Source organism: Oncorhynchus mykiss, chromosome 18 (assembly GCF_057628025.1).
Source record: "Oncorhynchus mykiss isolate SJ-2025 chromosome 18, ASM5762802v1, whole genome shotgun sequence".
NCBI lineage: Eukaryota > Metazoa > Chordata > Actinopteri > Salmoniformes > Salmonidae > Oncorhynchus > Oncorhynchus mykiss.
The window spans coordinates 25,300,001-25,314,067 of record NC_143039.1 but is presented as its reverse complement, the minus strand read 5'-3'; the positions used below and the strand labels follow the sequence as shown (position 1 = coordinate 25,314,067).

General features: G+C 47.8%; 1 protein-coding gene across 1 annotated transcript in view; it reads left to right on the top strand.

Moving 5' to 3' along the window:
* The first annotated feature begins 2,263 nt into the window (after window positions 1-2,263).
* The window catches only part of LOC118941106 (paralemmin-3), a 17,755-nt gene continuing 5,951 nt past the window's right edge, over window positions 2,264-14,067 (top strand). The window contains exons 1-3 of the mRNA XM_090207946.1: window positions 2,264-2,939; window positions 7,993-8,035; window positions 13,266-13,346. Coding sequence (XP_090064072.1) covers window positions 2,878-2,939; window positions 7,993-8,035; window positions 13,266-13,346 — 186 coding nt within the window. The 5' untranslated portion in view covers window positions 2,264-2,877. The remainder of the gene's footprint in view (window positions 2,940-7,992; window positions 8,036-13,265; window positions 13,347-14,067) is intronic.

Below are 14,067 nucleotides of genomic sequence, written 5' to 3'. Positions count from 1 at the left end.
ACATTCAAACCTTTCTCCCACGGTTATAAATACACACACACACACACCATGACACACACACCCACCCTTTTCGCCTGGACTGGTCACAGCTGAGTGGCTAATAAACTCATCACTCACTCACACACAAATACATATAAAGACTCCAACCTATCAGCACTACTCTACAGACAATAGAGAAGACTCCAACCTACCAGCACTACTCTAGAGACAATAGAGAAGACTCCAACCTATCAGCACTAGCCTACAGACAACAGAGAAGACTCCAACCTATCAGCACTAGCCTACAGACAACAGAGAAGACTCCAACCTATCAGCACTAGCCTACAGACAACAGAGAAGACTCCAACCTATCAGCACTAGCCTACAGACAATAGAGAAGACTCCAACCTACCAGCACTAGCCTACAGACAACAGAGAAAACTCCAACCTACCAGCACTACTCTACAGACAATAGAGAAGACTCCAACCTACCAGCACTAGCCTGCAGACAACAGAGAAAACTCCAACCTACCAGCACTAAATACATGATTCTACCTCTACCTGTATTCTCTGTAAATCCAGCCTGGTCACCAGAAATACCACAGCAATCAGTAGCTCTATTGATATCTTCTGCCTGTGCATCTGGTAGGGCTACTTTTCATTTGTTTCTGTTTACATAAATAAATACAGAAGTAAATGAATGAAATATGTTTAGAGTGCATGGGTCTGAGTGTGTCTTTATAAATGTGTGTCCCAATTTACAGCTGCTAATGGCTAGAGGCATCCTCTTCATCTCTTCCCTGTCCCCTCCTCTCCTCTTCTCCGTCTATGAACCATATGCAGAACACAAATGCCCCCTTCTGACCACAGGATACCACATGCCACAATAAATATGTTATGGCCAGTAGATGGCGCACTTCACCAACTGAACCAATATACATGAACGGTGCCTTCAGAAAGTATTCATACCCCTGGACTTTTTCCACATGTCGTTGTGTTACACTTACAGACTGAACTCAAATTGGATTAAATATATATTTTTCTCACCCATCTACACACAATACCCCATAATGACAAAGTGACAACATGTTTTTTGAAATTGTTGTACATTTATTTCAAATTAAATACTGAAATATCTCATTTACATAAGTATTCACACCCCTGAATCAATACTTTGTAGAAGCACATTTGACAGTGATTACAGCCGTGAGTCTTTCTTGGTAAGTCTCTTAAGAGTTTTCCACACCTGGATTGTGCAACATTTGCCAGTTAATCTTTTCAAAATTATTTCAGCTCTGTCAAATTGGTTGTTGATCATTACTGACATCCATTTTCAGGTCTGGCCATAGATTTTTCCAATAGATTTAAGTCAAAACATTAACTCGGCCACTCAGGAACATTCACTGTCTTCTTAGTAAGCAACTCAAGCGTAGATTTGGCCTCGTGTTTTAGGTTATTGTCCTGCTGAAAGGTGAATTAATCTCCCAGTGTCTGATGGAAAGCAAACTGAACCAGGTTTCCTCTAGGATTTTGCCTGTGCTAAGCTCCATTCCATATTTTTTGTTGTCCTGAAAAACTCCCCAGACCTTAACAATTACAAGCATACCCATAGCATGATGCAGCCACCACTATGCTTGAAAATATGGAAAATATGGTACTCAGTAATGTGTTGTATTGGATTTGCCCCAAACATAACACTTTGTATTCAGGACAAAAAGTGAATTGCTTTGCTGCTTAAATATTACTTTAGCTCCTTGTTGCAAACAGGATGCATGTTTTGGAATATTTTGATTCTGTACAGGCTTCCTTCTTTTCCCTCTGTCATTTAGGTTAGCATTGTGGAGTAACTACAATGTTGTTGATCCATCCTCAGTTTTCTCCTATCACAGACATTAAACTCTGTAACTGTTTTAAAGTCATCATTGGCCTCATTGTGAAATTGATCCAATTTCACTGTTGTTTCAGTTGCTTTGTGCATCAGCAAATTTGCTTGAGATGATTTTACTGCAACAGTGCTCACTGCATCCAATTTGCTTGACATAGGTGTTTCAAAGAGCTGTCAGTCAAGGTGAGCTCCTGAATATAAGCTCCCTGCCCACTCAGCCTATCTTTTCAAACTTCCTGGTAGTTAGCCATGAGAGAAAAGGTACATTTCAGAATGACTGTTCGGGACCTTTAATGTCTTTTGAACTCTGTTTCCTGACTGAATCAGCATTCAAATGTAATGAATTGTGTTTGTGGTAGAGCCTCATTGGCAGCTATTGTTATCATACTGTATGTCTGCATCAGACTGTCGGCTAGACCCAGAGCGCATTTAGAAACAGAGGCCTCAATATCATATCAGTAAACAACACACCCTGGGACTCTTTATCTCGGGAGGAAGGCGTATCCCACCTCTCTCTCTCTCTTTCGTCCTCTCTCACTCGTCCTCTCTCCCTCATCCTCTCTCCCTCCCTGTGTTTGGCGAGCTGGTGAGAGCACAAACCTTTCTGCAAAACAGGTCGCCTACAGGAGACAAGCATATCATAATTTTGAGGGAACCCGGAGAGCTTTCTTCTCTCCCAAACCCGCCAATTCACCCACGAACTCCTGTAATGTCGTGGATCGAAGATAAATAACCGACAGCTTGTTCTCTCTCTGTTGTAGTGTTGAGCGACACGAGCTACCCCGACACACGCATACACACACAGCTCGGGCGTTCCCGCGACTCCTCTGCGGCCAACGGAAGGGTGTCAGGAGAGAGGAGAGGGAGAACGGAGGAGGCGAAGGGGAGAGAGGAGGGGAGGAAACCCGACTGTTTTGAAGCTATACGCCAGTAAACATAGACTATAAGCATACACAGTGAACGAAGAGGAAACCGTCGCAGTGCTATTTTATTTCAGTGTGGATGAAACTAGGATGAGAGAGACGCCAAAGGAGAGAGACGCCATCGGTGACAAGTTAAAGGACTCCGCTATTGGGTAAGTAGCCCGGCTGTCTGTCTGCTCGTTACACGCAGTGTCTACTCACGACTATACTTAGCCTGATTTCCGCGAATTGGTTGACTAGCCGTAGCGCTCCACTGCCTCAGCATCACGGAACAGCGATGAAGGATGGAGGTGAGGAGAGAAGGGGATGGAGCAGAGAGACAGATGCAGAATAGAAGGAAGACGAGATGAAGAGACAGTGTGTGTTTTCTAATGTAGGCATAATATAATTATAAATTATACAAATCCCGTTAATGCATACATGGAAATGCATGACAATAATGTGAACAAAGCAATATGATAATAAATACTAGTCTTACGTAAATAAATAAACAATATACATTACAGCCATAGCCGGATTAAGAAATCATAGACCCCGGGGCACAGTTTTTTTTAGCCCCAACACACTTCCTGGAACACCATTATTTTCTGTAAACAAATCCAAATCCAAGTTGCAATTCAATGCGTGGTTTCCTGTTGAAGAAAAAGCCCCATTATAATAAAGCCATAATAACATTTGTAATGTAGGCTACAGTTGAGCAGGGGCGTTTTTAGGATTTCCACACATGGGGAACACTTGTTTGCAGCGTCCAATATTTGTTTTGCCTTTTAAAAACGCATTTCATACAATGCTACATACTTTACAAGACAGAAGACATTAGCGGAATCGTTTCTAATACCACACAAATAACCAAAATCAGTGGCTACTCTGACACTAACAAACTGAGATCAATCTGGTCTGGAATTTAAACAAATAATAGCCCAGGCCAATGAAGCGATACACATTGTACAATATTGGGAGGCAATATAGACTATATATACAAAAGTATGTTGACACCCCTTCAAATGAGTGGATTCAGCTATTCCAGCCACACCCGTTGCTGATAGGTGTATAAAATCTCCATAGACAAACATTGGCAGTAGAATGGCCTTACTGAAGAGCTCAGTGACTTTCAACATGCCACCGTCATAGGCCACCTTTCCAACAAGTCAGTTCGTCAAATTTCTGCCCTGCTAGAGCTGCTCCGGTCAACTGTACGTGCTGTTATTATGAAGTGGAAACGTCTAGGAGCAACAACGGCTCAGTCGCGAAGCGGTAGGCCAAACAAACTCACAGAACGGGACTGCCGAGTGCTGAAACGCTTAGCATGTACAAATCGTCTGTCCTCGGTTGCAACACTCACTACCGAGTTCCAAACTGCCTCTGGAAGCAACGTCAGCAAAATAACTGTTGGTCGGGAGCTTCATGAAATGGGTTTCCATGGGTCTCCCGAGGGCCGCAGCGGTCTAAGGCACTGCATCACAGTGCTAGAGGCGTTACTACAGACCTGGGTTCATTCCCGGGCTGTGCCACAACCGGCCGTGGCCAGGAGTCCCATAGGACGGCACACAATTGGCCAAGTGTCGTCCGGGTTAGATGAGGGTTTGGCCCAGTGTCGTCCGGATTAGGCGAGGATTTGGCCCAGCGTCGTCCGGGTTAGGCAAGGGTTTGGCCCAGTGTCGTCCGGGTTAGGCGAGGGTTTGGCCCAGTGTCGTCTGGGTTAGGCGAGGGTTTGGCCCAGTGTCATCCGGGTTAGGCGAGGGTTTGGCCCAGTGTCGTCCGGGTTAGGCGAGGGTTTGGCCCAGCGTTGTCCGGGTTAGGCGAGGGTTTGACCCAGCGTCGTCCGGGTTAGGCGAGGGTTTGGCCCAGTGTCGTCCGGGTTAGGTGAGGGTTTGGCCGGGGGGGCTTTACTTGGCTCATCACACCCTATTGACTGCTTGTTTGGCCGAGTGCCTGCAGGCTGACCCCAGTCACCAGTTGAACGGTTTCCTCCGACATTGGTGTGGCTGGATCCGGGTTAAGCTGGCGAGTGTTAAGGAGCGCGGTTAGGCATGTCATGTTCCGGAGGACACATGATTCCACCGTCGCCTCTCCCGAGACAGCTGGGGAGTTACAGCGATGAGACAAGATCGAAATTGTGGAGAAAAAAGGGGGGGGGGGGGGGGGGTAAAATACAAAATAAATGAAAATACAAAAAAATGGGTTTCCATGGCCGAGCAGCCACACACACACACACACACACACAAGCCTAATGCTTCGATCACACTGACAGCATCATTGCATTTTGGTACACCGGAATTACATTCATTTCCAATGAAACGCTCCGCTTGCCTTGCAGCATTGCGTTGCAGAGGCAGTTGCAGTGCGTTCGGTGTGGTGAATACCTTGGATTTATTGAACGTATGCATCAAACTGTATGCGTAGATGGCTTGACTGAAATGGTAGCAGAAGGTGAATGTTGAACTTTTGTTGCACACATTTCCAGATGATGCTGCATACTATTTTGGGCAAGGACGCTGTCGGTGTATTCGAAGCGTAAGACCACCATGCGCAATGCCAAGCGTCGGCTGGGGTGGTGTAAAGCTCGCTGCCATTGGACTCTGGAGCAGTGGAAACGCCTTCTCTGGATTGATGAATCACGCTTCACCATCTGGAAGTCTGACGGACGAATCTGGGTTTGGCAGATGCCAGGAGAACGCTACCTGCCCCAATTCATAGTGCCTACTGTAAAGTTTGGTGGAGGAGGAATAATGGTCTGGGGCTGTTTTTCATGGTTTGGGCTAGGTCCCCTTAGTACTGCACCTAGCTCTAACCTCAACTACATAAAACACCTTTAGGATGAATTGGAACATCGACTGCGAGCCAGACCTCATTAATGCTCTTGTGGCTAAATGGAAGCAAGTCCACACAGCAATGTTCCAAATAGTGGAAGCCTTCCCAGAAGAGTGGAGGCTGTTATAGCAGTAGGTAAGCCCCTCCATTAACCCGGCCCTGAGTACAGGGAGGACACTCAGGCAGTCTCCTCTCCTGCAGAAAATGTGAAAATAAACAGTATGCTTTGGCCCTGTATGTTGAAATAAACAATACAAATTAACAGTAAACATTACACTCACAGAAGTTCCAAAAGAATAAAGACATTTCAAATGTCATATTATGTACATATACAGTGTTGTAACGATTGTTGTATTTACGATGGTTGTATTTACAATGGTGTTTGTTCTTCACTTTTCTTGTGGCAACAGGTCACAAATCTGGCTGCTGTGGTATTTCAACCAGTAGATATGGGAGTTTATCAAAATTGGATTTGTTTTCGAATTCTTTGTGGGTCTGTGTAATCTGAGGGAAATATGTTTCTCTAATATGGTCATACACTTGGTAGGAGGTTAGGAAGTGCAGCTCAGTTTCCACCTCATTTTGTGGGTCAGTGTGCACATAGCCTGTCTTCTCTGGAGAGCCAGGTCTGCCTATGGCGGCCTTTTTGCAGAATTCTGCATGCAGAGTCTCAATTTGGTGTTTGTCCCATTTTGTGAATTCTTGGCTGGTGAGCAGACCACAGACCGCAGACCACAGAACCATAAAGGGCAATGGGTTCTATACCTGATTCAATTATTTTTATTCAGATCCTAATTGGTATGTCGAATTTGATGTTCCTTTTGATGGCATAGAAGGCCCTTCTTGCCTTGTCTCTCAGCTCGTTCACAGCTTTGTGGAAGTTACCTGTGGCACTGATGTTTAGGCTGAAGTATTTATAGTTTTTTGTTTGCCCTAGGGCTACGGTGTCTAGATGGATGGCGACTGGACCTTTTTTGGAACACCATTATTTTTGGTCTTACTGAGATTTGCTGTCAGGGCCCATATCTGGCTGAATCTGTCCTCCATAGTTGGGGACAGAAGCACCAGATCATCAGCAAACAGTAGACATTTGACTTCATATTCTAGTAGGGTGAGGCCGGGTGCTGCAGACTGTTCTAGTGCCCTCGCCAATTCGTTGATATATATGTTGAAGAGGGTGGGGCTTAAGCTCCATCCCTGTCTCATCCCATGGCCCTGTGGAAATAAATGTGTTTTGTTCCAATTTTAACTGCACACTTGTTTGTGTATATGGATTTATGTCGTATGCTTTACCCCCAACACCACTTTCCATCAATTTGTGTAGCAGACCCTCATACCAAATTGAGTCAGTTTTTTTTTAAATCAACAAAGCATGAGAAGACTTTGTCTTTGTTTGGTTTATTCGTATGTCAATTAGGGTGTGCAGGGTGAATATGTGGTCTGTCGTACGGTAATTTTGTAAAAAGCCAATTTGACATTTGCTCAGTACATTGTTTTCACTGAGCAAATGTACGAGTCTGCTGTTAATGATTATGCAGAGGATTTTCCCAAGGTTGCTATCCCACGGTAGTTATTGGGGTCAAATTTGTTTCCACTTTTGTGGATTGGGGTGATCAGTCCTTGGTTCCAAATATTGGGGAAGAGTAAAGAGTTTAGGAGAGTTTATGTATAGCCAATTGGAATTTGTTGTCTGTAAATCTTCTAATTTCACTGAGGATACCATCAACACCACAGGCATTTTTGGGTTGGAGGGTTTGTATTTTGTCCTATAATTCATTCAATGTAATTAGAGAATCCAGTGGGTTCTGGTAGTCTTTAATAGTTGATTCTAAGATTTGTATTTGATCATGTATATGTTTTCGCTGTTAGTTTTTTGTTACAGGGCCTAAAATATTGGAGAAGTGGTTTATCCATACATCTCCATTGTGGATAAATAACTCTTCATGTTGTTGTTTGTTTAGTGGTTTCCAATTTTCCCAGAAGTGGTCAGAGTCTATGGATTCTTCAATTACAGTGAGCTGCTTTCTGACGTGCTGTTCATTCTCTCTCTCTCTCTCTCTTTCACATGCTCACTCATGATCATCAGCAGTCCTGCAGCAGATATATAAAATCAAATGAACAGAGGGGTCCAGTATATTTTACTACCTGTTCTCCCTCAGGCTACAATTACGCACAAACACACACACACACACACACACACACACACACACACACACAGATCAGACCATCCACATCAACCACATCCAGGACCAGAACAGCTCTACACTATCTTCCCAAGTCTTCCCAATGAGACAGAGCGCTATTCCCTGCCAGAGCTCTGGAATCTATTAAAGCAGGAATGTTGACATCACTCTGTTATTCTTCTATCTCACTAACTTTATTTCTCTCTCTCAGGATGGCTGAGGTTTCGCAGCAGGAGAGAATTCAGGCCATCGCTGTAAGTGACACACACACGCACGAATGCACGCACACACACACACACACACACACACACACACACACACACACACACACACACACACACACACACACACACACACACACACACACACACACACACACACACACACACACACACACATGTTTTCATACAACCATTAATAATGATAGACTCCTGTTAGACCAGCCTGATCAACAGAAATAGACTTCGATTTCAGACGTTTGAAAAGTTCCTGAGAACGTTGCACTCACCAAAGAAAAGCAATTGCCCAGCACTGGGTGCAAATTTCTGAGTTGCTGAATTAACCCTGTAACCATGCCAAATTAACCCTGCAACCGTGCCAAATTAACCCTGTAACCATGCTGAATTAACCCTGTAACCATGCCAAATGAACCCTGTAACCATGCCAAATTAACCCTGCTACCATGCCGAATTAACCCTGTAACCATGCCAAATTAACCCTGCAACCATGCTGAATTAACCCTGTATCCATGCCAAATGAACCATGCCGAATTAACCCTGCAACCATGCCGAATTAACCATGCAAATTAACACCGCAACCGTGCCGAATTAACCCTGCAACCATGCTGAATTAACCCTGTAACCATGCCAAATTAACCCTGCAACCATGCTGAATTAACCCTGTATCCATGCCAAATGAACCATGCCGAATTAACCCTGCAACCATGCCGAATTAACCATGCAAATTAACACCGCAACCGTGCCGAATTAACCCTGCAACCATGATGAATTAACCCTGTATCCATGCCAAATGAACCATGCCGAATTAACCCTGCAACCATGCCGAATTAACCATGCAAATTAACACCGCAACCGTGCCGAATTAACCCTGTAACCATGCCGAAATATCCCTGTAACCATGCCGAATTAACCCTGCTACCATGCCGAATTAACCCTGCAACAATGCCCGAATTAACCCTGTAACCATGCCGAATTAACCCTGTAACCATGCCGAATTAACCCTGTAACCATGCCGAATTAACCCTGTAACCATGCCGAATTATCCCTGTAACCATGCCGAATTAACCCTGTAACCGTGCCGGATTAACCCTGTAACCATGCCAAATTAACCCTGTAACTGTGCTGAATTAACCCTGCAACCGTGCCGAATTAACCCTGTAACCATGCCGAATTAACCCTGCACCCATGCCGAATTAACCCTGTAACCATGCCGAATTAACCCTGTAACCATGCCAAATTAACCCTGCAACCATGCTGAATTAACCCTGTATCCATGCCAAATGAACCATGCCGAATTAACCCTGCAACCATGCCGAATTAACCATGCAAATTAACACCGCAACCGTGCCGAATTAACCCTGCAACCATGCTGAATTAATCCTGTATCCATGCCAAATGAACCATGCCGAATTAACCCTGCAACCATGCCGAATTAACCATGCAAATTAACACCGCAACCGTGCCGAATTAACCCTTCAACCATCCCGAATTAACCCTGTAACCATGCCGAATTAACCATGCAACCATGCCGAATTAACCATGCAAATTAACAGCGCAACCGTGCCGAATTAACCCTGCAACCATGCCGAATTAACCCTGTAACCATGCCGAATTAACCATGCCGAATTAACCCTGTAACCATGCCGAATTAACCCTGTAACCATGCCGAATTATAACCCTGTAACCATGCCGAATTAACCCTACTACCATGCCGAATTAACCCTGCAACCATGCCGAATTAACCCTGTAACCGTGCCGAATTATAACCCTGTAACCATGCCGAATTAACCCTGTAACCATGCCGAATTATAACCCTGCTACCGTGCCGAATTAATGCATCAAAAATAGAAGTTGATCCATAATACTGTACGTCGATGTTCGAACGGAAAATATGAGATCTTGTGTTAGATCAGGGTTTCCCAAACTGGGTCCCTCCTATCCCTCCAGACCTCCTATCCATCCAGACCTCCTATCCTCCAGACTTCCTATCCCTCAAGACCCCCTATCCCCCCAGACCTCCTATCCTCCAGACTTCCTATCCCTCAAGACCCCCTATCCCTCCAGACCTCCTATCCCCCCAGACCTCCTATCCCTCAAAACCCTCTATCCCTCCAGACCTCCTATCCCTCAAGACCCACTATTCCTCCAGACCCACTATCCCTCCAGACCCCCTATCCCTCAAGACCCCCTATCCCTCCAGACCCCATATCCCTCAAGACCCACTACCCCTCCAGACCCACTATCCCTCAAGACCCCCTATCCCTCCAGACCCCCTATCTCTCAAGACCCACTATCCCTCAAGACCAACTATCCCTCAAGACCCCCATCCCTCAAGACCCACTCTCCCCCCAGACCCCCTATCCCTCAAGACCCACTATCCCTCCAGACCCACTATCCCTCCTGACCCCCTATCCCTCAAGACCCACTATCCCTCAAGACCCACTATCCCTCCAGACCCCCTATCCCTCAAGACCCACTATCCCTCCAGGACCCCTATCCCTCAAGACCCCCTATCCCGCCAGACTCCCTATCCCTCCAGACCCACTATCTCTCCAGACCCCCTATCCCTCCAGATCTCCTATCCCTCCAGGCCCCCTATCCCTCAAGACCCCCTATCCCTCAAGACCCCCTATCCCTCCAGACCTCCTATCCCCCCAGACCTCCTATCCTCCAGACTTCCTATCCCTCAAGACCCCCTATCCCTCCAGACCTCCTATCCCCCCAGACCTCCTATCCCTCAAAACCCTCTATCCCTCCAGACCTCCTATCCCTCAAGACCCACTATTCCTCCAGACCCACTATCCCTCCAGACCCCCTATCCCTCAAGACCCCCTATCCCTCCAGACCCCATATCCCTCAAGACCCACTACCCCTCCAGACCCACTATCCCTCAAGACCCCCTATCCCTCCAGACCCCCTATCTCTCAAGACCCACTATCCCTCAAGACCAACTATCCCTCAAGACCCCCTATCCCTCAAGACCCACTCTCCCCCCAGAACCCTATCCCTCAAGACCCCCTATCCCTCAAGACCCACTATCCCTCCAGACCCACTATCCCTCCTGACCCCCTATCCCTCAAGACCCACTATCCCTCAAGACCCACTATCCCTCCAGACCCCCTATCCCTAAAGACCCACTATCCCTCCAGGCCCCCTATCCCTCAAGACCCCCTATCCCTCCAGACTCCCTATCCCTCCAGACCCACTATCTCTCCAGACCCCCTATCCCTCCAGATCTCCTATCCCTCCAGACCCCCTATCCCTCAAAACCCTCTATCCCTCCAGACCTCCTATCCCTCAAGACCCACTATTCCTACAGACCCACCATCCCTCCAGAACCCCTATCCCTCAAGACTCACTATCCATCAAGACCCACTATCCCTCCAGACCACCTATCCCTCCAGACCCACTATCCCTCAAGACCCACTATCCCCCCAGACCCCCTATCCCTCCAGACCCCCTATCCCTCAAGACCCACTATCTCTCCAGACCCCCTATCCCTCCAGACCTCCTATCCCCCAAGACCCCCTATCCCTCCAGACCTCCTATCCATCCAGACCTCCTATCCCTCCAGACCCCCTATCCCTCCAGACCTCCTAGCCCTCCAGACCTCCTATCCCTCCAGACCTCCTATCCCTCCTATCCCTCCAGACCCCCTTTCCCTCCAGACCCCCTATCCCTCCAGACCTTCTATCCTCCAGACCTCCTATCCCTCAAGACCCCCTATCCCTCCAGACCTCCTATCCCTCCTATCCCTCCAGACCTCCTATCCCGTCTATCCCTCCAGACCCCCTATCCCTCCAGACCCCCTATCCCTCCAGACCTCCTATCCCTCCAGACCTCCTATCCCTCAAGACCCCCTATCCCTCCAGACCCCCTATCCCTCCAGACCCCCTATCCCTCCAGACCCCCTATCCCTCCAGACCTCCTATCCCTCCAGACCTCCTATCCTCCAGACCTCCTATCCCTCAAGACCCCCTATCCCTCCAGACCTCCTATCCCTCCTATCCCTCCAGACCTCCTATCCCGTCTATCCCTCCAGACCCCCTATCCCTCCAGACCCCCTATCCCTCCAGACCTCCTATCCCTCCAGACCTCCTATCCCTCAAGACCCCCTATCCCTCCAGACCCCCTATCCCTCAAGACCCCCTATCCCTCAAGACCCCCTATCCCTCCAGACCCCCTATCCCTCCAGACCCCCTATCCCTCCAGACCCCCTATCCCTCCAGACCTCCTATCCCTCAAGACCCCCTATCCCTCCAGACCCCCTATCCCTCCAGACCCCCTATCCCTCCAGACCTCATATCCCTCAAGACCCCCTATCCCTCCAGACCTCCTTTCCCTCCAGACCTCCAGACCCCCTATCCCTCCAGACCCCCTATCCCTCCAGACCTCCTTTCCCTCCAGACCTCCAGACCCCCTATCCCTCCAGACCTCCTTTCCCTCCAGACCCCCTATCCCTCCAGACCTCCTTTCCCTCCAGACCTCCAGACCCCCTATCCCTCCAGACCTCCTATCCCTCCAAACCTCCTATCCTTCCAGACCTCCTTTCCCTCCAGACCTCCAGACCCCCTATCCCTCCAGACCTCCTATCCCTCCAGACCCCCTATCCCTCCAGACTTCCTATCCCCCAGACCCCCTATCCATCCAGACCCCCTATCCCTCCAGACCTCCTATCCCTCCAGACCCCCTATCCCTCCAGACCTCCTATCCCTCCAGACCTCTTATCCCTCCAGACCCCCTATCCCTCCAGACCTCCTATCCCTCCAGACCCCTATCCCTCCAGACCTCCTATCTCTCCTATCCCTCGAGACCCCCTATCCCTCCAGACCCCCTATCCCTCCAGACCCCCTATCATTCCAGACCTCCTATCCCTCCAGACCCCCTATCCCTCCAGACCTCCTATCCCTCCAGACCTCCTATCCCTCTAGACCTCCTATCCCTTCAGACCCCCTATCCCTCCAGACCTCCTATCCCTCCAGACCTCCTGTCCCTCCAGACCTCCTATCCCTCCAGACCTCCTATCCCTCTATCTCTCCATACACGCTATCCCTCCAGACCTCCTAACCACATAGAGCCTGTAGATGAATGTCTGTAGCTGAAAATCCAGAAGCATTAGGCTAATGCTAGAAGCAGTAATGGACTCATATCCGGCATGAACATGCAGACACAGCACACATCACATTGGTTAAAATGCTTAACATGGCCACTTACTCTGTGTGTGTGTATGTGTGTATCTTTACAGGAGAAGAGGAAGAGGCAGACAGAGATCGAGAATAAGAGGAGACAGCTGGAAGATGACAGAAGACAGCTTCAACACCTAAAGGTACACACACACACACGCACACGTACACACACACGCACACGCACACACACACACCTTTGTGTCTCTGTTTAGTACCAGATAGAAACACACTCGGCTGTCACAGACTGTTAACACAAGCTAGGAGATAAAGCCTGCTTCGATGCATACTACATAGCCTCCCTGTTATCTCCCCTCTAGCTGACTTGACCAAAGCTAAAATAGCCATTTGATAACCCTTCACACACTGACTGAAGCACCAGCCTCTGATAAAGTAGTGTTTGTTAGAACACCACCAATGACCTTGTGTGCTCCCATTCCTGTCTTCTCTGTGTGTGGCTAAAACGGGGTACAGAATGTGTGTGAGAGTGGTTTCCTGCTCAGAGGGAGTGGGTCACAAATCTGTTTCCTCTGACCAACCCTCTATGGATTGTCTCTAGACACACACACGTACACACACCGTCACACACACACACACACACACAATGAGTTCTAGAGCGGCTGTTTCTAATTAGGTGTCTTTTGTGATGATGTAATGCAGCCTGGAGATTTTGTGATGTAACCATGGAGACGTGCACACGTATGGTAGAGAAGTAAAAGTTTGAGAGTAGAGTAAGGTGTGTGTGTGTGTATGAGTGTGTGTGTTCCTTCCATTGTCAGTAGTGTAAGTAGTTTTTACACCAGAACAATGAACAGCGTGCTGAGCTGGGGAGGGGTGTGTATATCCAATTATGGCGGTGGGGGG